Below are 25,098 nucleotides of genomic sequence, written 5' to 3' on the forward strand. Positions count from 1 at the left end.
TAGATGAAGGAGTAGCACAAGACTTCTGACTCGCGTCTCGCCCCGGCGAGTTTATATACGTAGATCTCCGCCTTAGTAGACACCGAGGTGTGCACAATATCGTCGCAAGTTGACCCACCACTTCCCTCAGGAAGTATATAGGCGGCCTCTACGAGACGATGGCGGGTGGCGATGGCTATGGACGAATGGTAGTGGTGCCCACTTTTGCCTTTAACAGTGGCTTTGAGAGTGGCTGTGTAATGGGCTTGTTACGGTAGGCTCGGATGGTAGTGGGATGAATAGCTTCATGACTATCTTGCAAGCGCGTAAGAGAAGATCAACCTGATACCAAAGCTAAAGCTTATCGCTATCCTTTGCCCGCAAACTGGTTTTGCCGCAAAGATGCATATACACGTCGCCCGACGAGACGCTAGCGTACTTTTTTCTTGGGAGGAAGAGAACGGCGCGGCATCGCGTAATCATCGTCCTCTCCTGTGTATACGCGCAAACTGGTTCCCAACGATGCATGATGCATCGTGTAAACTGGCGTCGTAAACTCGCGAACGAGTAGCGGCTCATCGCTCGCACGTCCTTGTGTGTAGATGAAGAGCCGGCTCATGTACGACGCGCAAACGATTCATAAACAACCGCATGGAAACATGCGAGCCCCTGTATAGTTCTGATGGACCATTACCCAACCTGCCCGCCCGCGAGAACCGTGTCACGGATGTAGAGCACGCACGCCATCCATCCCCGACTCGCAAATGCGTAAGCATCTACCTTATAAGAGCGTGCGACTTGTACGGCACGTTAATCGCAGCTCCGTAGCTGCATCTTTTCACGAACCTTCTCTATACGCGCTCATAGACTTTTAGGGTAGGAAAGAAAGCCGAGAGATGCTACAGGAAAGCTGGGATAAACAAACACGCGGCTCGAGGAAATTACTGGAGCAGAGCAATCCGGCGGGGAAAAGATCCGTGAGCTTTTCAATTATCTCTCTTTATGAGATAATTTAATTAATTTTCCGAAAATCATGGAAAGCTGACCGTGACGATCGCGCGCATATGTCAGATTAACATACTTCGGCGGCGCGGCGCGGCGGTATGCAGATGCACCGGATACGCGTTTGTTCTAGAATGACAAGGATTCAGGGTATTGAGGAGAGAAACTCTAACGCGTATCGGTACATTCGCAATGGTTATGCGTGTAGACATTATATCTAATCAGACGTTACACACATGCACGTACACACGTATTGTCCGACGAACAACAATCAGCCAACTCTCGGATTCGATTAATTTTATTGCTTCCGTTGTTCCCGATATTCCTAAATAAGATTCTTATTGAGGAGTAAGTACTATCGGATATGTTCACTCGTCATTCATTAACTCACTCGTAAATCTGCCTACGTCATTTCGATTGCAAAACGAAATTAAAGTGCAAACGAGTAGAAAGCAGCGTTGCGTTACAACAATTCCGAGGAAAGTAAAGACAGGTAAAGAGAGACGAGCAGCAGCGAAGGTATCGTCAATTGCACATTTATCGCATTGCATGTGACGGATACACGATTTCAGTGCTATTTAGGCATCATTCATGAACATTTTTCAATGAGCAAAGATTATTAATATTTTATCGGACTTGTAATACCCGTTACACAATTGATCCACAACAGACAAAGTATATAGAGCTAAGAAATTATTCTAGAAAGTAACTATATAATCTACAAACTAAACTAAGCATTGCGAGGCACGTTTCACACAACTGCCAAGAGAGTTATGTGAACTTGGTATCAAATTTCATTATCTTAATGATTAATCATGTACATGATGTGATTTAATTAAATTATGAGCTCACACATACAAAAGTGAACTGTTATATAGGAAAATATCTCACTATAAGCTTATCTGACAAAATGCATCTTTTACGAGATGGATAAGATATACAATCTATGAAGAGATATAACATATGAATTCACTTTGTAATGAGAAAATTTTATATAACTAATTAATAATAAACAAGTCCCACAGATTTTCTCTATCTAAAATATTTTATCACTATAAATGCTGTCCATAATTATGGTAAACAAAATCAATAATATTTTTAAGTGATTTTATTAAACGTTACATATGTAATAATAAATAAAATTAAACCATTAATGATTCTAGACACTATTTTTCGCTCGTATGATAATAAAACAATTATAAATTACATATGTAATATTAAATAAGTTACATATGTAATATTAAATATATTACTATAGAGAATAATCTTTATAATCTCATCAACATGTATATTATGTTTATTTATGCAAATATAAAATGAAGATATAATACAATCACTCAGTAAAACGCGCTGCGTGAAATGGTGTTTAAGACCATATATTATAATCTAAAATATCTTTTAAATAAATCGAATACTGTTAACTGGATGGATAATGAGGCGTAGAAAATATCGAGGAAAACGACCATATCCGCCTCTCTCGTTCTTGAATTCAGCCCGTTTTCTTGTAAAAGCGACTTTCGCGGTACAGAGGTTAACGTCGCGACCTAGACGCGAAAGCTCGTCCATATACACGTTAACCGATCTTTCCCCACGCAAACTGCTCCTTCGTGAGACCTAAGGCACTCGCAAACAAGCGTTTTGGTGCTCTGTGCACCGTTACGTCGAATTCCGGACAGACACTTTGTCCGGATCCGGGACGTACATTTCATTCGAAATTTGTGAGCAGAGTGATATAATATGCAAATATATATTATAATTACAAATACATTTATATTATGCAACATTATTTCATCATTATTTTGAACCATTAAATTATTACTATCAAAAATTGTTTTTTTATTTATTTTTATTAGTTTATAAATCTAATTTATACAAATTTATGCAAAATTATCAAAACATAGATACTCGATGAAACGTAAAGTTTTGCGTAAATATCTTTGAGTAACTGTCTAGATCCCACACTAATTACTATGCAATAATTTGTAATTATTGTATTCTAACGAAAATATGATTTAAACTGAAAAAGAACAACATTAACAATTAGATCTACTCGCAAGATACATTGGCAATTATTATTTAGTGCGTATAACTGTACAGTCATATATTGTTACTATAGTTGAAGCGAGTAATGTAGGAAATCGCCGATGGAAATGCAGAAAGTATATAGAAGAAAGTTTTCATTCCTCACAAGGACATTTCCGGTAATTTAATAGAAAATATCCGAAAAGTCAGATGGCCCATTTTACATACGTATATGCGAGCATCGCTTTCGCTGCACTGCACTTACAATTCACGTGAGCGTCAGTGTCCTTGGTATAATTCGACATAGATATGCTTGCGTATCTAAGAAAATTTATGTTATTATAAATGCACTAGTTCGCACGTGCTACTGTGTTTTCTTTGCAACACGATGATCAAACTGCATTGTAATGTCGTAGCTTATATTTTAATAATCTTCTTTCACTCCCCTGTAATCGCCGCCGAACACAGAAAGATTAATTATCTTCTCTGTCAGGTGCACGTTATTGTCATGAAATACTTACATTGTATTCGAAAATTTTTCGTATAACATAAAACATCTTTGTATGTGTAATGTTCTTTTCATTTTCTATTAATTTCTTTTTTTATCAACAAGTGAATTGATATAAAAAATATTACAAATACGTGTACATCAGATTATTTCAATTTATTATATTCACATCAATATTTTTTATTATCTAAAAAAAGGAGTTTAAGTGTAACAGAATTTAATGTGACGCTCTTATTAGCTATTTAATTTTTAGTATTATTATTTTTTGTAATTGTAGTGTACATATGTTTATTTCTTTGTGTCTGTAATTATTTAATAAAAAAAATGTTTCAACATCCCTCAATTCTGAAGGGTTAAAACTGACATTTCTGTCGAATTGTTTTCCATAGATCGCGGGATGATCGGCAGCTTCCGGTCTTCTCGGCAAACGGGGCCACTTGGTCAGCGGGTCTGTTCTATCCGATTCTCTGGATCGCGAGTGAGAATCATATCGAACCGGTTTATGTATGTACAAGATAGTTCCTCGTTGTGCACCTGAGAGAGAACCGGTGTAATACCGCACATAGCATTTTCATGCAATTAAAGAGATATTTCGACAATAGTCAGTTATCTACGATTGATTCTACGACCAGGCTGATATTTTTAGATATTTTTAAGTATTTTTAAATAATATTTTTTGATCGAATAAAAAAATCATTAATTAATTATTAATTAAAACCATAAATTGAAAGACTTTTTTATAGTTAAATCAATGATTTAACAATACACAAAAAAACTTTCCATTTTTTCTAATCTTATTTAATGTAATATAAAATTTTACAACATATTTATATCTATGATGAGCTTAGATGTTTGTATTATTAATACAATGTAAATAGTTAAAATTTAATTTAAGCATCATTGTAGTGAAAACGAAATATGTTAATACTTATAAGTAATCATTTAACTCATTGATATATGTGGATCGATTCACGAAAGAATCAAAAAAGCTATAGTGAATCTTTCTTCCAAAGATTTATTTATCATTAAAAATTAGTTTTTTTAATGTTTAAAAAAATCTATTATAAGATTCAAAAAATTATATAAATATTAAACAAAATATTTAATCTGTTCATAATTATATTACTTTAAACTTAATAAACTTTAAATTTATTTGAGCGGATATTAATTTAATTAAATTAATATATTACTTTAAATATTTTTTAGTAACTCTTTTTTAATAAAGCTATTAAAAAATTGTTTAATATTAAATTAAATTTTAAATAAGCTATTAATTAAAAAATATATAAATAAGTACTATAATTTATATTTACTTATTGGTAAATATATTAAATTAATCACTTAATTTAAAAAACATTAATTTACACATTTATATGTATGTTATATAATAATATAATATAATGCACAGACTGATGAAGTTTTACCTTATCCTTTAAAAAATTGTTAGATTAGTTTTTACTTAGAGGCAACTATAGAAAGTTTATAATAAAGATGCATTATTTTCATTTTAATAGCAGATCAGAAAACAATTAAGCGTGTTCTCCTTTGCTTAATTTTATATCATAATTATTAACCCAATTGCGATAATTCTTATAATTTCTACAAACAAATTAATCATATCACGCGATACTGTGCATCGATTCTCGAAATTACGAACGTATATATACCATAAAAGTAGCGCAAGAATAATAGGTAGAAACTAAGACAATAAGAAAGTCAGTTGAATACTATTACGCGTATATATGTATACGTGTACAGAAAGATTCGAGTATTTCGACATTAAATAGATAGATAAATAGAGTATCTTTAAATATACATTTTATATAAATATTTTAAATGATACTGAAATTTTACACAGAATTTTAACTATGTGCATAATTAACGTACATTAATAAAGAACGGTTTATCATATAATTATATATGTATAATTAACATAAACACATATACATATCTAATAACGCACATAAATTAGATTAAAAAACAGATTTTCTTACGTTTCGATAAATATAAAAATCAATATAAAAAAATATATAATTAAAATAACAAACTTATATTTCAGTGTTTTTTTATTGAAAAAGAAGAGAGAGAAATATGTGATCTCTCGCACATTTTAACGCTCACGCTTTAATTAAATATGTACTATATATATACAAGATTATTACTTTTTAATACAAAACTTATTGTTAGTGTCAAATATGTACAACTAAATTAAAATAAACATTTCGTATATATATATATAGATATATAAATAATCTTCATAATTGAAATTGTATTTTTAACTATTTGATTATAATCTATTTTTTTTTAGAAAAATAATGTAATAAATAAATTAATAGAGATTAGGATTTATAATGTTGATATCCACGATATGCCAAATCATGACCATAGGAATCTATATGTCCATAATGATCTCCATGATAATCAAAATTCGGATGTGATTCATAATGAGGTTGAGCAACTCCGTTTTTAGTGTATACTGGTGGATAATAACTTGGATACGGTTTGTAAAGTTTAAAGAAACCTATTAAACCAGGTATGACGATTGCCAAAAATCCAAGAAACTTTTTGAATGAAGCCAATCCCAAAATCAAGGGCAGTAATAGTAGAAGTTTCATTTTGAAAAGCTTTACGACAAGCAAGAACGGTATAACAAATTTTCTGAGTTGATGACGAGCTAAAACAAATTCAAAATTCGTTTTAATAAATATTTAATAAATTAAAATAACTTAAGTAACCTAATCTCTTGCTTTTATGTTTTTAAATAGCTTTAACAGTTAAAACAATATTCAATAAACATATACAGTTAAGTTTTAAATTAAGTTAATTTATTATTAATTAATCGTTTTATAAAATAGTAATTTTCTAACGCTCCATTTAATAATAATTATCTAATAAAACATGAAATAGATGAAATACTTATAATTAATAACAATATTTATACTGTTTATAAATAATATTTATTAAAAATAATATTTTAATACTTATTAAAAATTTTTATTTTGCATAAAATTGTTTATATTTTAATAATTTGAATAATTTATCTGACACAGAAAGACCTAACTTTGCAAATAAATAATATTACACAATAGTATTCTATTACTACATACTTATACATAAATGTATTATAAATTAAGAATTAATAATAGCTATAAAAGATTAAGTAAATCATTTTCTTTCACAGATAGACTTCCTGATAAATAATTTAGATTATTCACACTTAACAATGGATTAACGAGCATTGTTTGCATATATACCATATATTATATTACGCCCTTTTCAAATATTTTTTATGACATTATAAAAATTGAAGAAAAAAAATTTTTTATGTAATAATTTCAAATAAATACTTACAAAATAGTGTATCCTTCTTATCTTCAAGTATATCAACCTCATCAGCGATTTCATTCAAAAATCTCGGTTTATATGCATCATTAAGATCAGTCTCCTCTTCAGGAATGGTTAATTCAAAAGACATTGTTTTAACAAACCTTTCCAACTTCCTTTTCATGAAATTGATCATTTGATCCCATTCTGTTTCACCGGATCTAATCAACATATTTTACTTTTAATTTAGAAGTCGCAGTATTTATATTAATAATTCGAGCAATTATTATTATTATTATATTATTGTATACATATACAATTATAATATATATTGTACATACTTTCATGCCTATAAAGATATACATGACATACCTAGGTTCATTGGAATATTCGTACGACTGATGATGTACTTCCCTTACAATTTGATCAGACATTCGCTTAACTTGAACGTTTTCATTTAAAGAATATTCGACATGATCGAAAAAGTCCGAAAAATAATTTAACGCTCGTGACTTGAAACATTCAGCTAAATCACCAGTTAAGCAACGTTCATTGACCTTTGCCAAATAGGGATCAACATTTCGTCCAGTTCCAAAACCAATATAATTGAATAAATTTTCTACTTGTTGAACAGGATTAAATCCTCTCTGTTGCAACGTAACTTCTTTGAGATTCTCTGAAATTATAAATTCATATATGTATAATTATGTTTTTTATTATTTTAAACAAAATACAAGTATTACAATGTAAAAATAAAAAAAATTGAAATAAATTAAAATAAATTAAATTTTCGTTAATTAATAATTATTAAAAATATTTTTTTAATTTTAATTATATAATATGAAGAAAGCTAGTTTATGAGAGTTGCGTATGTGTGAATTAAATATATATAACTAAAAGTATTGTTAAAAGTTATTAACAAAAAATTATTTATGTTCTGCGTCTGTTTTACGACTGTCGCGTGCACATACATTTGGCACAATTACATAAGACGTATCCGTGTTTCTTGTTACAAATAGTTTCAAAAATTAAAATACCTTGCTTATCTGCTTCATGTTCGGTAGCGCTGTCCTGAAATGTAACTTTCCCGGTAGACTGACAACTTGCCAGCAAGGATAATACCAAAAGGACTCCTAGAATTACCAACAATCGCTGCAGTTGCATTCTACTCTTTTCTTTACACCACCTACAATCACGTTCCACCATTAATATCGTGTAATAAAATAAATCCATATTTAAAGAAACACATCACGCATATAGATGTAATTAACATTTCCTACCGTTTTAAATGATATATAAATTACCGCAAATTACTAATTTCATCAATGCCAATTATTTTTATTTTGTTTGTAACAATACTTATTTTGCAATAACAAAATTAATATTGAAATATTTTAAATACACATATATTTAAAATATCTATATGCAAAATAAATAACTGTATCACTATATTGAACGCGGAATACAGTGCCAATGAAATATAGTTGGTATTTTTGGTTTTTACAGGAAACAAAAAGATTAAAATACGATTAGATTTCTCACCAAACTGTCAAATAATCGTGATTCGATATTCCTTACGCGACATCCTTGTCAAAAAACGTTCTCGTGGTGATTCTCAAACAGCACTTACAGGTCTGCGAGATCGACTGTTGGCAGTCGACGCACTGGTTCACCAAGTGCCGTTAGATGAGCGCACCAATCAGAAGTAAAGAATGAAAGCAAGCGGGTTTCAGATTCCAATTTCTGATCACGCGCGTATTCCACTTAAGTAATAGTAGTAATACGTATCTCAAAATCGTCTTTCTAACCACAACTCTTTCAGTTAAGTTGCGAAATTGCAAAATAAATTATTGCTCCATAACACGATTAGGAATTTTAACGATAATGGTGAGCTTTTATTTTTTAGAAGCAACATGAGCTGAGCAACATCTTATAAACAAACAATGAAAATAAATCAAAAACTGATAAAAAAAATGAGATTAAAATAAATTTCAAACTATTTGACAAAAAAAATTGCTAGAAAAAGAACAAAAACTAAAAATGATTTGAATTACATTAGATTTATATTATAACTTACCTTATCAATTGAAAGCTAAAGTAAGTATTAATTGGATAAAGCGAGAATTATTGATGTAAATGAAAATGCCGAATGTTTTAAAAAACTAATTAATACTGATTGACTACGAGTTCGACAAAACGTACTGAACACCGTTTTAGCCAAAAGTTGTATGACGCCTTGACACACGCAATATCTTCGTATTTATATGGGTGTACCATCGAGTATAAAGAGGGGATAGGATCCGTAAGTTGTTCCCAGAACGGCAAACAGGAGGATTTACAAAAATTGAAAGTGAAAGTAGTGTCCGGAATAAGAACCGGAACTGGATAGACTTAAGAAACGGAGACGGAAGGTGCATCGACGTAGGAGGGAGGAAGTCAACGTACTTTCATCTCCGGTTTGTACAACCCAACGTGCGTCATCGCACCATATTAAGGGATACAATTCTTTCCTATCATTACCGATACTTCTTTCTCTTGATTCATAATATAGTTGCTGAATCTCTATCATTTGTCGCCATAATATGAGCCATAAATCTTTTTTTTTTTATTATAAGATTTGATCGATTTATCACACTATTCTATGTATTTGTTGTAATTCACGTTTTTAACCTTAATTAAAAAAAAAACTCCTTTTCTTTCTTTTTCTTAACGTTTTATGTTCTAAATAAGGTTTTGATTACATAATTGATTATGTTGTATGCTGACGCATTGCGTTGCCTTATATTTTGGTGAAACTCATATGACTCATAATCTTTTATTGACGTACTCAATCTGTACATCAATTTATAAATATGTCATACAATTAATAGAATATAATCGCAATTTTTGAATAAAATTAAAGTTAGTTTAAATACACATGCGCTCTGCGCAACATGTTTCTCGCTCGCATTACATAAATTAGTATCTTCGTCCTCACGTTATATATAATAAATAAATAAATATCCAAAGTAACTATCATTCATCGCAAGATTAAATCTTGTACACGATAGTATTCGACAAATAAATAGGTATAAATTAAATATATAATAATTTTAAGTTAATTACGTTGTATTTTACACAACTCATCAAATAATCATTTATTTACGTTATTAAATTATTTATCGAACATTCATTCGTATAAATATTCATTTAAGAAAATTGATTTATTACAATTTTTTAAAATTTGCAAGATATTTGAGTGAATTAAACTCGATGAGAATATTTTTAACATAATTATTGATTGTAAGTATTATAAGATCGCGTTTACAAAAAAATAAATTCCTCTAATAATTAATTATCTAACAATATTTTCATTTAAAATCATAAGCAGATTTCATTTCTATTTTCATACAAAAATCGCTTTATTACGTGAGAAGTAGATTGAATCACATGTACCTGTCTCGTAATCTAAAGCGAAATATTATTATGTGTAAATTGATGTTCTTGATTGTATCAACACAGTTTCTATTTTCCAAGATACTTAGAAAATAATACTGGCTTGCCCACAATTATGCCGGCATGATTGAATGCCGCTTTGTTCTATATAAAACGTTCCCTGTTTCTACAATGCACTTTCATTGAATCTAGTAGTTGATTATATGCAAGAAAATGTTGTAAAACGTGTTTTAAAACCAAATTTAAATAACATAGTAAAAAATTAAAAAACATGTATATTTATAACTTCAATATAATTTTAACAATCTTAAACAATATATCATAATCATTTATAACAAAATACGTTTTAATTATAAACTTAATTCTTAATTTTCTTGAAAAAATAATAAAAGTTCCAAGACTTTACAGGTTTACATGCTAATATCGACATCTCTCGGGCTCTTGCTACAAATGATAATTTAGGAAACTGTGTATGGTACATCAAGATCTTGTTTAGTTTTAAAAGTTAAAGGTTTAAACAATGGCGGATTAAAACTGTCTCAGGAGCACTGATAACTAATAAGCGTAAATTAATTTAGAATTCTAAAATGCTATCCCAAATTTTAAAATCGAAACAATTTTTTAATATTTTACTTTTATTCTTAAAATTTTGTCTCAAATTAATGAAGGTATTGAAAAAAAAAATTAGCATTTTGCATCTTGAAGCCCTGAATGAGAGTCTCGACCGTAGTAATCCACCACTAAGAATATCTACGAACTTGACTTGCGCGCAAAAGGAATGTTCAATAAACGCTAAATCTTTTTAGCGATTGCACTACTGCATCCAATCAGAACTATAGGTCACTGCTCCTAAAGCTCGCATATTCGATGAAGCGATATGAGATACGTCTTCTTTTCTTATCACGTTTGCGATAATTAATAGTAGCAACAACGAAAGTAAGTTATAACGTTCTCAAATCTTTCTGGCCTGAACGAGCTTATTAATATCTTGATACGTCGCGAGCATCGCTTGATTTTGCTTGAGAGTCTGATCTTCACGAGCGTTCGCGCAGTTCGCATAAATCTCTTCGCACTTGACGCCATCCTGGCCATCCTTGGCGGATTTCATGTATCTGAAGAAACGCAAAACGTCGGGATTGTCGCTGCTGGGTTTCCTCAGCTCGTTCAACTCCCTAGATAGCTGAGCAGAGACCAGGTTTGAGTATGGCGCATAACGCGCGGGACTCCGATACATCGCGCACACTGCGTACTCCCTGCAGCCTTCCGTGTTGTGTCCAAGGCGGGAAAAGACAGCATCCAGACGTGACAGCAGGGGTGAGTAGAACGGGTCGTAGTTCGTCAGCAGCAAAGAGCTCGTCGGGATTTCATGGAAGACCTGTCGCCAATAATCAATATGCGTGTTTACAGCTACGTAATGGTCACTGTATCCGTTACGTGCGCGACTAGGCGCCGATTGAGTTAAAACGAAGCAAACAAGGAAGTGGGTCGCGCGATTCTCAAACTAATGTCAATAGTCGAATAGCATCAAAAGTGGAAAGCACGGTCATCTCTGTTCATTGACGATGAGAAAAAGTTCAGTATAAAAAAAAGACAAAGATATTCTTATGGCATACTTACCTAATTCATTATTGAATCAAACATTAACAAACAACGATCATTCTTTCATGACTGTGCGCCATTATTAATGCGACACAATATGTATAAATCAACATGCATTTTCTGATCTCAATTGCAATCATTCGATAAGAATAATTACCATTACATAATCAAGAATTCTATTAAATACTAATAAAAACAGTCTTGACAATTAATATATAGCTCCAATTAAACTTCCTTATTAAACGTACAGATAGCATTGCCCAATTAAAAAAAAGAAAACGTGGTGCAGTGACTTGAAAGCCATTTAATTACTTTGTGATAAGCAAATATATGAGATCTGCAGGTAATTGGCTGCGTTTAGCAGAGAAAATTGATCAGTAAGCGCTTAATGATTCTTTAATACGATTTATTCTTATCTTTAGTTCTTCGCTGGATATAACTGTACGAACTAATCAAGTTAAAGAATATCACTACGCGCTTACTAATCAGTTTTCTCTGCTGAACGCAACCATCGTGTATTACTTATTCAAAAAGCTCACCTTAAAATCTTGTGACTTAGAAAGTCCGTGTGCAGCCACGTGTCGCGTATAGTAACGATCCGAAAGCGCATTTGCGTGAGATATTCTCGAATCGACGAATCCATAGCGGGACGCAATATCCGGAGTTTTCTGCGTCTGCATCATGCTCTCGTCGTACATGGCGGATGCTGGTAACGTGCCTACCGGTTGTCGCGTCAGATAATCATCGTTATAAAGATCAGAATTATCTTTAAATTCGAAATTCTCTTCCGATGCCGCCACGGGCGCGGCATGCGAAGACTGCGCGAAAGAGGAAACACCTGAAATTTATGCGTAACATGTATTTACAATTTTAATTCAGGATGCTTTCTTAATTAATATTAATGATGATACCATGCGAACTCTTGCAAGAATACAAAAGACTATTTTCTTTAGAGAAATTCTATGGAGAAACTGTTTTTTTCAATAAAAACTTGATTTCTTAACTTCTTCAATTTCCTAATTAAACTTTTTCAATGCTTATACACAACAAAAATGAAATTTATTAAAGCTCGATTGAAAAAAGAACAAAATATATATAAGTTAATATGATTAAGTTATAATCTCTAAAGTTACTTGAATTGTTATTAACTTTTTAGTTAAATAAATAATGTCATATACAAACAATTGATTAATTAGACACTTACCGTTTACGACAAGTATGTATAGCATATTCTTCGATAAAGAAATAAAATATATAATCAGAATTATAGCAATCATTACAAATTGTTTTAAAATATTTACAATATCTTTGTAATAAGATTTACGAAACGCGAAATACGTACCTTTTCCAACGATATTACCAATACTGCCGATGATACTGGGTAGGAAGAGAGCGAGTAACACACTCTTAATTATTTGTACGCCGAAGAACAGGGGTAGCAATAGCTTCTTCAGACCAAATGCTAGAAAACCAAGCCCGAATCCTGTTAAAAAGGTACTCTTTCCCTGAAACACGGCTGAAAGCAAAAGTACCAGCTCGTTAAAGCCCTGCGGTTAGCCCTGAAAGCCATGCTGCAAGCAGCATCTTTTTTTCATATTCTACCTCTCCAACTCCACGTGCCACGCATTTTGCTGAAACACTCCACGTGTGAATAAAAAATATTCACCGTAATTATAATTAATTTGACTGCTCGCATAATGTTACACGCCTCGTTTTTCCTCATACCCATTTTATCGCTGGTTTAGTTATTCGCATTTTTGCCAATTAGCATGGACCCAACCTCGTTACTTGATTTAACTCCAAAAAGCCAATTCGCACGAAGTTAAAGCTTTCTCTCACACCCTAATTTTATTTATGCCAGATTGTGCTTACGAGCGTACTAGATTCGTCGCTTATCAGATAGTTACAAAAATTCAATAATTTACTTTTAAAACGAGAATCATTTTTTTTGGAGAAAATGTTTTTGCATTTCTATAAAAAGTTTAATAAAATATCTTGAAAATCAAGTTGAAAGGTGGAAATAAAAAAAGGTTACATTATTTTCTAACAATAAGAAATATTTTCCTTTCTAGTAAATTGCTCGATTACTTCCACTCCATACCAATTAGAGATTATGCAATTGCTTTACAATAAGCATCACATAATACAGGTAATAAAAATAGATACTGTATCGCTTAATCTAAACGATGATGGTTTCAGAAAATCCACCTTTCGCGTCGACAAAAGTAACGGCACTAGTACACACGCGACAAAAATCTGTAGCAAGCGGTCTAGAAACTCACAACCGAAGAACGTCCTGGCTTTCCTGGCGAGACTGAGATCCTTATTCAGCTGTATCTTCATCACGTGTGTCCTGGCATAACGATGAACCTTATCCAAAAGATTCAAATCCGTATCGCCATCTTTCTTTCGATCGTTGCACGTAATGTTGGCTTCGGGGTTTCTTACGATTTGCACAGATTCTGTTACATTGTACGTATCAACTGTTGAGAGTTGATCTAAAAAGTCCGAAAAATCCTTCCGTATACAAGAAACCGTGAGCTTTCCTCTGCATTCTGTCGAATTTAACACGGATTGACTGGTGGTTAATGAACTCGTTTCAATTGGATTAGCTGTAACATTAGCCATTCTCGTCGGTTCGATCTGATAATTCGATTTGTCGTTTTCGATATCAAATTTCGTTGGTTTTCCATGCATATTGTGCGGATGATCACGTAAGAGTTTGTCAATTTTATTTTTAGATTCTTGAGAAAGCGGCACCTCGTTTTCCTCAACGATATCATCATCGTTGCGCGCGGTTTCGTTCAAGGACGCAACCTCAGTGTAGACCTTGACCCCCACGACAGAATGAAGGTGGCACGCAATAGCCAGAAACACAATCAAGAATTTTATGATTGCTCTCCCTTTTGCCATTGTCCAATCCATGAAAAAGGCACCAGGCGTTTGTCTATTGGCTAGCTACAATTATCACATGGAGAGAACTGCATCTCGACCTGCGGCTCCGTTTTCTGAAATAAAACAAATAAGTAAAATCACAACAGGAATAAGAAACTTTAAAACCGAATATAAGAAATAACAATTGTCATAGTCTATAGTGCAAGAATAATAATAAAAAAACTAGATAAGTATAAGACTTAAAAGTTTAAAAAATAAACTTGCATAAACACAAATATATAAAATAATTTTGTATTGCTTCTTTTAGAAAACCTAATTGAATTGAACGAAAAATTATTAATTTGGAAACAATTAATATATTTGTCTATCTAGTATCTAATTCTATCGATTTATATTTTCATGTTCTTCGAAAATGTTATTGATTTTACTATTACTGAAAAAAAGCACGTAATATTACTATTAAAAAAATATTTTTATTTAAATTATTAAGTAAGCTAATAATAACATGGTACTTTGCAGATATGATAAAATTCGATTATGTTAGGTCAGTTTAGTACGTATGTTTTGTCATAGCAGTCAGCTGATTCTTTCATTCATGTGTGGGTGAACTGTACCGAAAGATTCTGTTAAGTATTAGTGATATTGATTAATTAAACAAATTTTATTACTCAACAACAATTTGTCGATATCTGCATAAACTATTTTTTTTTTTTTTTTTTTAACTTTTATTTCAATTATGTTTTTAAAGCCGACCAATCACTAATCATTGAAAATGAATTTTTTATTAATCTTAAACATTGCACTATTATATTAATATTAATTATAATACAATACTATTATTCTCAATTTTTCTTGATATATATTTTTAAAAGAACCAAATTATACATATTTTTTAATATTCTTTAATTAATTGTTTATTTATAAAATTAAATAATGAAAAGTTTATATATGTATATATAATATATATATGTAACTTAATAAAACAAATATTTATCTCATTACATTTTACTTTGTTAAGAAACTATGTGTGTATTTATATATACACATACACATAATACGATAAACTGTAAAAATAAAAAATGTCAACGAGTATATACATGTGTATACATTAATAAGACGTAATTAATCTTTAAAGATCCAACTATACGCGCACGTGTGCAGTTAGAATTCATAACCGGTATACAAGTGTACGGTTATACGAGTGTTCTTTCACCACAAATGACTTTAATGTAATCTCATTAACAATACTCTGTCTATATGCACTTGTCCACATGTGCATGTTAAAGATAATTTAATTCATCAATCAAATGTACAACTATTTATAGAAAACTATTATCGTTTAATATTTCTTGTAAATAATTCTATACTCACTTTCACAATATATCTCTGACATCAACACTTGCCCGCACCTAGTCTAAATGATCGGTCTCAATTTCAGTAACCGGACTTCTTTTAATATGGAAAAACGACCGGTCGACAATGCGCGCTTGAATGATCAAGCGGCGAGAAGAGTCGGAATCGTGCCCGACGTCCGATACTATACTGGCAGCCGGTCTCCGGAGGATCGGCTCGACTGACCCGATCTGGGTTACCCGGCCATCCGTCTGTCCGTCCCTCTATCCATTCCTTTCCACCTTCCTTGCTCACCACGTTCGTTCATTCGTTCGTTCGTTCCCGCCATTCGGTTTAGGAGTTACCCTTCTTCAAAGAAAGAATTGCAAATATAATCATTAGTCGAGGGGGAAATTTTCTTATTCAATCAACTGAATTCGTCGCAGACCTATAACTGTTGAGAGCACATATTCCACACGAACGATTTCACTTGGCGGTATTTCGGCGAATGTCCAGATCGACGAGTTCAATGAGCCTGCCGAGACGTCGCCCAAAGGCACAGGAGATGATTCTCCAAGACAATTTGCTGATAAATAGATCTTAATAATCGGGGAAAAGGAAGAGAAAGCAAACAAGAGGGCTAAATTATATATGAGGGAATGACCAAAATAAATCTAAGCTGATCTAAGAACTCCCAGTTTAATCTATGTCTTTTCCTTTAAGACTACCTCTGATCAACATTAGCTTTTATATTATTTAAAAGAAATAAGAGAAATATAGAATAAAAATATAATAAAATAAAAAAAAGTATAATACAATAAAAAATCAAAATTTTTTAAACCAATTATTAATGAACCTGTTCATATTCCAAATGAAATCTTTTACATACATACATACATTCTAAACATTTCTACAACTCTTGTAGCAAATACATATAGTCTTTTTTATAGCAACAAGAACAGTTTGATTAATTAAGATTACTCTTTCATATCCGTTTAATTGTTAAGAGTAAAAAGCAGCGATTTTTTAAAATCCCTTTTGTATGATCTACTTTTCATATGAAAACTATCTTCGGTTATGACGTCAGCAAAGATCACTCGTTCAAGTCCAATCAAATTAGTCACGAGTTCAGTCGCGGTTGCACACCTTTACAAACGATTTCTCTTGTGTTTTCTCAGAAATTTATCGATCCCAAATAATGTTTGTGACCTCCGAAAAACTGGTTTACTTGATTTTAGATTCCGCCTACATCAACATGTCAGTCAATCTTTTATTCCTTTTAGTAGATATGACAAATGATTCAATTATATTATAAAATGATTACCATTTACATTTGACATCACGGTATACATGTACCGTGTTTCAAAGTACTATTTACTAATGGACATTGACATTAGAAGGAACCCGTTATAACATAACGTCAAAAGAATCTTTACGAGCATGTTGAAGAATGCTGTGTATATTGTCAAACAAAAACACATTTTTTAAAAACTTTATAGCCAACAAACTTTGCATCGTATGTGCTAAAAAAAAATTGGTTTAATACCTAACTATCTTTTAATTTTTTCATAAAAATTAGTACTGTACTAGTAATAATTCTATAAAATTCAAATGCAGTTTTTATGTAAATATTTTAAATTGTATGCAAGAAAATAATTCATTTCAAAATGTGAGCACAGTTATTTCTCTTGTCTTTATAAACTCGTAACATATTTTCATAATATAATATATAATTTTTTATCGACATTTTGTAGTACTTATAATTTAGATTGAAATTTTTCAATCAAATTTCCTCTTCTGCAAAAATATATTCTTTACAAAAAGAGGTCACACAGGCCAGTGTGTCACTGCTTTTGACTTCAGTTTCACGTTCAAGTTGGTGACACACCTACGAAATCGTTCGTTTGTTTCTTAAAAACGTAGGTATTGTATTTTTATTTTTATTATATTTTTTATAGAAAAAAAAGAGAAAGATTTTCTTCAAGAATCGGTATTCAATTCATTATGCATTAAAATTAATCAAGAATTAACAAAAAATAATGTATCTTTAAACACACGGAAATAATAAGAAAAAATTACATTCTTATGAATATTTTTATATTAACATGTGAAATATGTAATAAATGTGATGTAATGTTACAATCTTTTATCATCTATTAACAAAACGATCAATAAAAAGATTCTCAAGAATATCGTAATGTGCATTTTAGGGAAAAGAAAGGAAAGAGAATAAACTTTAATTATTCTTTTACAATTTTATTTTTCTTATCACTATGTAGTTATGTGCGAATACGCACATACACGTACGTACGCATACATACGAATGAGAAATAAATAACATAATATTAAACATGCAGCTCGGTTTTACTGAACGTTTTACTGATTATCAATATTTACAAAAAATTTTGTTCCATTTGCACTCTTATTTTATTGAAATTTATTCATACACATGGTATCATAGTTACAAGCGATACTTGAAAACCTGATGATATAGTATTTCTCTTATGTGATATCCATAAAATTTTGAATTCTGTCGAAATAATATCTTTCTTCTAAAAGTCAGTCCATCCAAAATCGTCTATCATAATATAAATTTAATTGACTTCCGCAAAAACAATTTTCATAAAGAAAAAAAAGGAAGGTATGTTCTGTTTAACCTAGACCTACAATTGTTCACGAGGCTTTGCTTTCCGTGAACTTCATCTGTGGCACCCCGAGAAGTACCTCCGGTATTTAACGCACACCACTCGGAGTCGTACGCGCGCATGAATCAAATACATATGAATCATACAATATGCAGGAAATACGTTCGACGTAGATACGGATACACAAGTCGAACGCCGTGACATGAACGATGGTCCGTTACATTAATGTGACTTTTTCGTTCATATATAACGTAAGAACGTAACGGTCGAGTTGCCGCGGACGAGTGCACGTTGCGTATCGATCGCCTATCCTGTAGCGATGCGCGATGTGTCGCTTCCGATTCGCGTTTCCTATTGTGTTGTGGAGCCCAATTGTTGTCACTTTATCGCTTGCCATCAAAGTCAAGTGTGCCTTTTTATTATTCTATACCTTAAGCCTTAAGACATACACAATATTTATTCTTGCAATAAAAATATTAAAAATTGTAATAGTATAAAAAATGTATTCTTTATGAAAAAAAGAGTCAGTTTAGGTCAGACTAGGCTTCTCAAAGATTCGCGTTGGAAAGTCCGATGAAAACTGTACCACCCCGAGAAGCTAAGATTAATCCTATCGATGAACACGTGATGGGTCGAGAAAAGTGTATCGAAGAAGGGAAAGGGTGAGAGCAAAATTTACCAGATGTAACCATCATTTGAGGCTTAAAATATATGTCGACGACAAGTATGATGACTGGGCTCTCGCCGTATATCGTTCGCGAGTCAATAACGGTCTTCGATCGGCTCGTGCATGGGTCGCATGTGTGTGTATATACACGAATACAGAGCGGTCAAGGTAGACGCACGGACGCATAACAGCGATACTTGAGTTGGCTTGTGAACGCGTTTGAGCTACAAACTGGGCGCTTGTCCAAATCTGTCAGTAGGTCAGTAGAGGGGCCATCGTACTCGGTCGAGTGACCTTGACCACGAATGGTCCTCCTGCCACAGAATGGTCATCTCTTTTGCGATTTGAAATTTGAGAAAAAATGATCTACGAAAAACAAGCACGACAAATACTTTTGGGGTGTCAAAAATTGTTAGATACTTTGCACTATATTGTGATCATATTATATTGTTGTCATAATTAGAAAACGAGCGAAGATAATTCAATTTGGGTTACATGAATGATCTCCACACTTGACATGCTGACTATACTGTAATTTAATTACTTTACCATAAATATTTATAATTCAATAGTGCCAATAAAAGGTAATGTAACTGCATTTTTTTGGTAGTTTTACATTCAGTTGTATAAATAATTTTCTAGAAAGTTACAGTTTTGCAGTTGTAATATCTTTCATTAATATAACATCAAGTTATTGAATAAATCAAAACTAATCAGTAACGAATATATCACCGATATCATCTTGCTGTAAGATTAACAATAAATAATATACGACAAGAGATAGACGATAGAAAGTTGTAGAAATTAATGTTTTCTTTAAAAAAAATTAACAGGTATTTTACGCTCTTTTGCGTTCCCGTTTATTTAATAAGCGAATTTTAAGAAAAAGCCGGATATATTCTCAACATCGTATCCTTTCTCAAAACTCGCGCGAGTTGCAAAGGTTAAAATATATCAATACATTCCTAAAATAACGGTAAGCTATGTGAAAGTTATTTCACGAGTGTTCTTTGCTAGAATAAGCTAGAATAAGCCGAGATAAGCGTAGCGTTTGGCGACGTTCATTCAGTACATATCCATTCACCGTGATTGCCATGAGTAATTTTACAGGAATTACTAAGATCATACACGGATCACAATTAGATTAATCGTAATTGCACTACTTGTTGAAGTGTTATTTCGCGTGCTTCGATGTAATAGACTCGCATCTGTTCCTCGCCTTCGAAAGATTATCAAAAGATAACAAATACGATATTCTTGTTGATGGTCACGATCGAATTACTCTGGAATATTTTCACCCGTAAGGATTGCGAAGTATTTGATAACTCGGATATCCCAACTGATAATCGTTTCTATGCCAATTACTGTCGTCCTGTCCGTATCCTGTAAAAGAAATGTCAAAATGCATATATTACATATTTATAATATTTTTAACAAGTAAATACATACGTAAAAATCTTTATTGAGATTTGCAAATTTTTTGTGAGAAGATTCAGTTATTATTAATGTCAAATGTTTGTGATATGTGACATGACATTAAAAATTTTAAAAGAAATATTAAGTATAAATATGTCAAATATAAAACACTATCATAACGTACTGTCAGCTGTTTCAAATGTAGTACTTGTTGCTGTTGGCTAACATTAAATATGTTTATGCCAATATAAATACATCATATGTATTAGTTTGTAAAGATGTATCAGCTGTTATAGCTCTGAGCGACGTTATCTTAACTTAGCCTACATAACATACAATATAATCGTGCAAACTATCGCAGGTCAATTATTTTATTTGATAAGAAAATTTTTTTCATACATTAGCATACATAACACAACAATGTAAAATACACAAAAAATTGTTATTATAAAACAAATTTCTAATATTATTTTTAAACATAAATATATAACAAATAAAAGAATCACAACTTTGAAATATTCATTACTCCTCGCATCGTTCGTGTTATTTAAAACTTTACGAAATATAATAAATACATGTTTACATATAGTTTGGTATATAATTTGCTTAGAAGGCATAGTATTTTTGTCAAAGAAAAAACAATATTTTTAAAATAATCTTACCCGTTGGATAATCTGCTGTTGCGTCTGCTGCAGTAGACCACAGATGAAAAGGATGTGCATGATGCGCATGAGGGTGTTGCACTTTGCAAATCTTTAAATGCGCGAATACTGATGGTAAAATTAATGATCCAAGTACGAGAAGTTTTTTGATAAAATGAACTCCTAGGAAAATTGGTAACAGCAATAGTTTCAGTTTTATTAAATTTAATAATATAAGAATGGGGAAGATTATATTTTTCTTCTTTTTAAAAATTCGCCAATCTCCTGTAAAACGAATAATTTATAAATTTTCTCTTTCTCGAAAATTGTCAAACATTATTACAGACTATGCAACTGTTGACATCGTTGCCGTTATAAGAAATATAAGGTAGTAAACTCTGCCATTTCGCCATTCATCGCTTTTTTCAAATATATAGCACATTATAGCAGATTGCATAGCTTTTGCAGTGATTACTTGTTACGTATGTAACGTTCACCGTTATCCGAAATAAAGTATAATAGAAGCTATAATTACGCTCGGACACATGAAAATCCGTTATATAGAACAGTAAGTACACCTTTTCTTTGTTATTGCCAAGAGATCGATATATCATTATAATAATTTTTAGGAATTTTCCAAAACTTCAAGAAAAAATTAAGCGCACTCTACAGTATTGATCATCAGTTTATTATATTTAACATAGATAAAAATATTCGATCGAGTAACAAGAAAAAGAAATTTGTTAAAAAATAATATAAGAGAAAAAATTGTCAAATATTTTATTATTTGGCAGATCTAATAAGATTTTACCTTCTGGTTCTTTGCTATTCTTTAGCCGGTCAAGTTCATCCTCATCCATAAACATCAAACTCGAGGAGAAGTCTCTGGCATCTCTGGCAACTGCCGAATTGTCTATCGTATATACAATGGCACGTTTTGTCAATAAATCCTCTACACTATCTCTAACAAAATTCAGAGCTTCCGTTATACCACTTTTAAATGCTTGAGAACGTGGCAAATAGGGCAAAAAGGATTGCTTGTAAATCGATGGTATCCTTATTATTCGAAATGGCCCATAACCAAATTCCTAAATTATAACAATTTGCTTTTGTTAACTAATTTATACTAAGATATGTATAATTCTCTTTTAAAAATTATAAATTTATGTACGTTTATATACATTATACACATTTTTATACTTGTTACCGTATATAATAATATATTATCAATTTTACAGTTATTTACGTTTCTATCTCTAATTAATTTTTCAAATTTTATTATAATTCTATTAATTAAATCAAAAGTATAAAAATAATAAATATTAAAAATTGAATATTCGAATAACTTATTATAAAAATTAGAAAACAAATTTACGTATACATTTAATTATATCTTGTTACAATTAACATTATGCAATGTGAATTATTTATTTCTAATTTTTTAAATATAATCAAATTTTATGTAATCACAAACAGCAAACACGTACCTTTTCTCTCACTATTGTATTTAACCATTTCGCGACTTTATATTTGCCACAAGTTGTATAATCTCTCTTTAAATGGCATTCCATTTCACATTTTTGAACAAAAAGATCCGTTGTATTATCAAAAGCCAATGAATGAGTCCGTCGTGCGCAAATAATCAACAAGATAAACATCCAGCACGATACTTCAGTCACCCTTGGATATCCGATTTTGCGAGACCACTCAGTAACTCCGAAATGTCCGCACTTCATAATTTAGATCAATATGACGATTTAATTTTACACTATTGATTTGAATTTTGTTAGTTTTGATTAACTGGTTTATATTTCATTGCAGAAAGTAGCGACAATCACCAGTCTTGCTTCGAATTTCTGTATAGTCATTGTTATCGTTACTCACGATGGTTACATCAATTATACGAATCGTCGAGATGCATCGCGCATCGAAAGTGAATGCCGTAATTAATCAAAGAAAATCATAAGTTATAAGATACGAAAGATTATCGCATAATATCGCGCACTCTTTTCACAGAATGATGCAGGATGATGCACGTTACAGAAAGTCAAGATTAGGTGCACTGACAGTGGTTAGAAGGTGTTCTGACCATTTATACGGCGTGCATTTAGGTCGGTGGGGGTAACGGTCCATGGCTTAGATAATGCTGTACAGAGATTGCTCCTGCATTCTACACCGTACAACGTCTTGAGAGACACTCGAGAACTCGCTGATGGTCGCTGGCTGGTCGTGGAAATTCCATGTAATGACAATGAGACAAACTCAACGCACCATAAAATTCGTGATACATTAAACCGGATCTTTTAAAACTGAGAAAAGAGTATTAGAAGGATTATCTAACAATATTATTGCAAAGACACTCTTTGCAGTAGATTTATTAATATTCTTCGCAAATTATTTTCATGCTTTTCTATATTTAAAAAAAGAAATAGAAAAAATATTTGTATTTAATGAGCATTTGTGTATTTGTATATAAAAAAACAATACTGTTTTAAAAGACCGCAATTTAATTGCTCGATAGATCCATTAGAACCGAACATCTTAGAAAGAATACGTCCTTATTTTTGACAAGAATATAATTTTAACAGTATATTACAGTTGCACGACTGTCGGCCTAATACGTACCTAACATAAAATCAAATATTTTACAAAGACTTCAGGCTTAGCTGCAGGAAGCGTGATGATATAATATAATCATACTATATTAAACATTGTATGTAACATTTTCGTTTTATATTACGATTAGCAAGCGAGAAATTCTATATCGAATTCATAGAAAGGGAGCAAACGGCTACACGTGTGATGAAAATCGTGATAACAATTACTATCCTTCCGTTAGCCGTTTTATAATAGATCTAACAAAGGGTCTTCTCCGCGACATTCTCCTCCACATAATTGCGACATTCCTCGCGGCTGGTAGAAACACTACATTTTCTGGTGCACCCACCCGCAACGGCCGCTCAGTTTTTTAACGTAGATAATCACTGGTAACATTATAATTTATAAATTATCTCTTTGTATAGCGGAAATTAAGCAATATTGGGCACACTAATTCGTTTTTTGAGAAAACATGCAGATGTTGGCTAGTACAATTTAAAATTATATTACATACAATTCGTATAATTTTAACGTTGAATCTCATTTATTTTTTCTTAAGCAAACAAATATCACGATCTCAATAATCTTTCTGTTCTAAACTTAATCAAACATTTAGAATTTCTCATGAATTTAAATGTAGAAAAATGTAAGCAATTTAATTTAAGATAATAAAATATCATACTCAGATTAATTTAAGATTTTAATTTTGTAAAAAAATTTAGTGTCAAGAGATCTAAAGAAAATGAGTTTTTACAATAAAAAAATATTTAAAAAATATAAGGAAATGTATACATAATGTTATAAATTGACTATTATATAATAGCCAGCAACAAAATGCGATAGAAATCATTAACAAGAAGCGAATGATAGAAGGCGATTGATTGACCTATTAACGCTACTGCAGTCTTCAAGTGGAATCAGGATATTATATGCACACGCGTTAGCGGTGCAGCCTCTTTTCCGTAACCGGTTTGCACAACAGTCGTTTGCTTTACTTTGGCCTTGGCCATAGAACTGTTTAAAAATCCAGTGCAA

The 25,098-nt window shown here is 31.6% G+C and overlaps 3 protein-coding genes across 3 annotated transcripts; all 3 read right to left on the minus strand.

The window, feature by feature from the left end:
• Positions 1-5,850: 5,850 nt before the first annotated feature.
• On the minus strand, positions 5,851-7,999 carry Osi2 (DUF1676 domain-containing protein Osi2). Its single transcript, XM_018549153.1, has 4 exons — positions 7,873-7,999; positions 7,208-7,511; positions 6,863-7,056; positions 5,851-6,185 (listed from the first exon to the last, which is right to left on the minus strand). The coding sequence occupies exons 1-4, from the start codon at positions 7,997-7,999 to the stop codon at positions 5,851-5,853; spliced, it is 960 nt and encodes a 319-aa protein (XP_018404655.1).
• Positions 8,000-10,982: 2,983 nt separating this feature from the next.
• On the minus strand, positions 10,983-14,782 carry Osi24 (Protein). Its single transcript, XM_018549154.1, has 4 exons — positions 14,152-14,782; positions 13,212-13,385; positions 12,409-12,707; positions 10,983-11,645 (listed from the first exon to the last, which is right to left on the minus strand). The coding sequence occupies exons 1-4, from the start codon at positions 14,780-14,782 to the stop codon at positions 11,223-11,225; spliced, it is 1,527 nt and encodes a 508-aa protein (XP_018404656.1). The 3' UTR covers positions 10,983-11,222.
• Positions 14,783-20,702: 5,920 nt separating this feature from the next.
• On the minus strand, positions 20,703-23,201 carry LOC108781238 (uncharacterized). The gene is made up of 4 exons (XM_018549155.1): positions 22,953-23,201; positions 22,277-22,553; positions 21,487-21,750; positions 20,703-20,791 (listed from the first exon to the last, which is right to left on the minus strand). Exons 1-4 carry the CDS (start codon positions 23,199-23,201, stop codon positions 20,703-20,705), a joined length of 879 nt encoding a protein of 292 aa, XP_018404657.1.
• Positions 23,202-25,098: the final 1,897 nt, after the last annotated feature.

The sequence above is a fragment of the Cyphomyrmex costatus genome, unplaced genomic scaffold, assembly GCF_001594065.2.
Source record: "Cyphomyrmex costatus isolate MS0001 unplaced genomic scaffold, Ccosl1.0 scaffold8, whole genome shotgun sequence".
Taxonomy (NCBI): domain Eukaryota; kingdom Metazoa; phylum Arthropoda; class Insecta; order Hymenoptera; family Formicidae; genus Cyphomyrmex; species Cyphomyrmex costatus.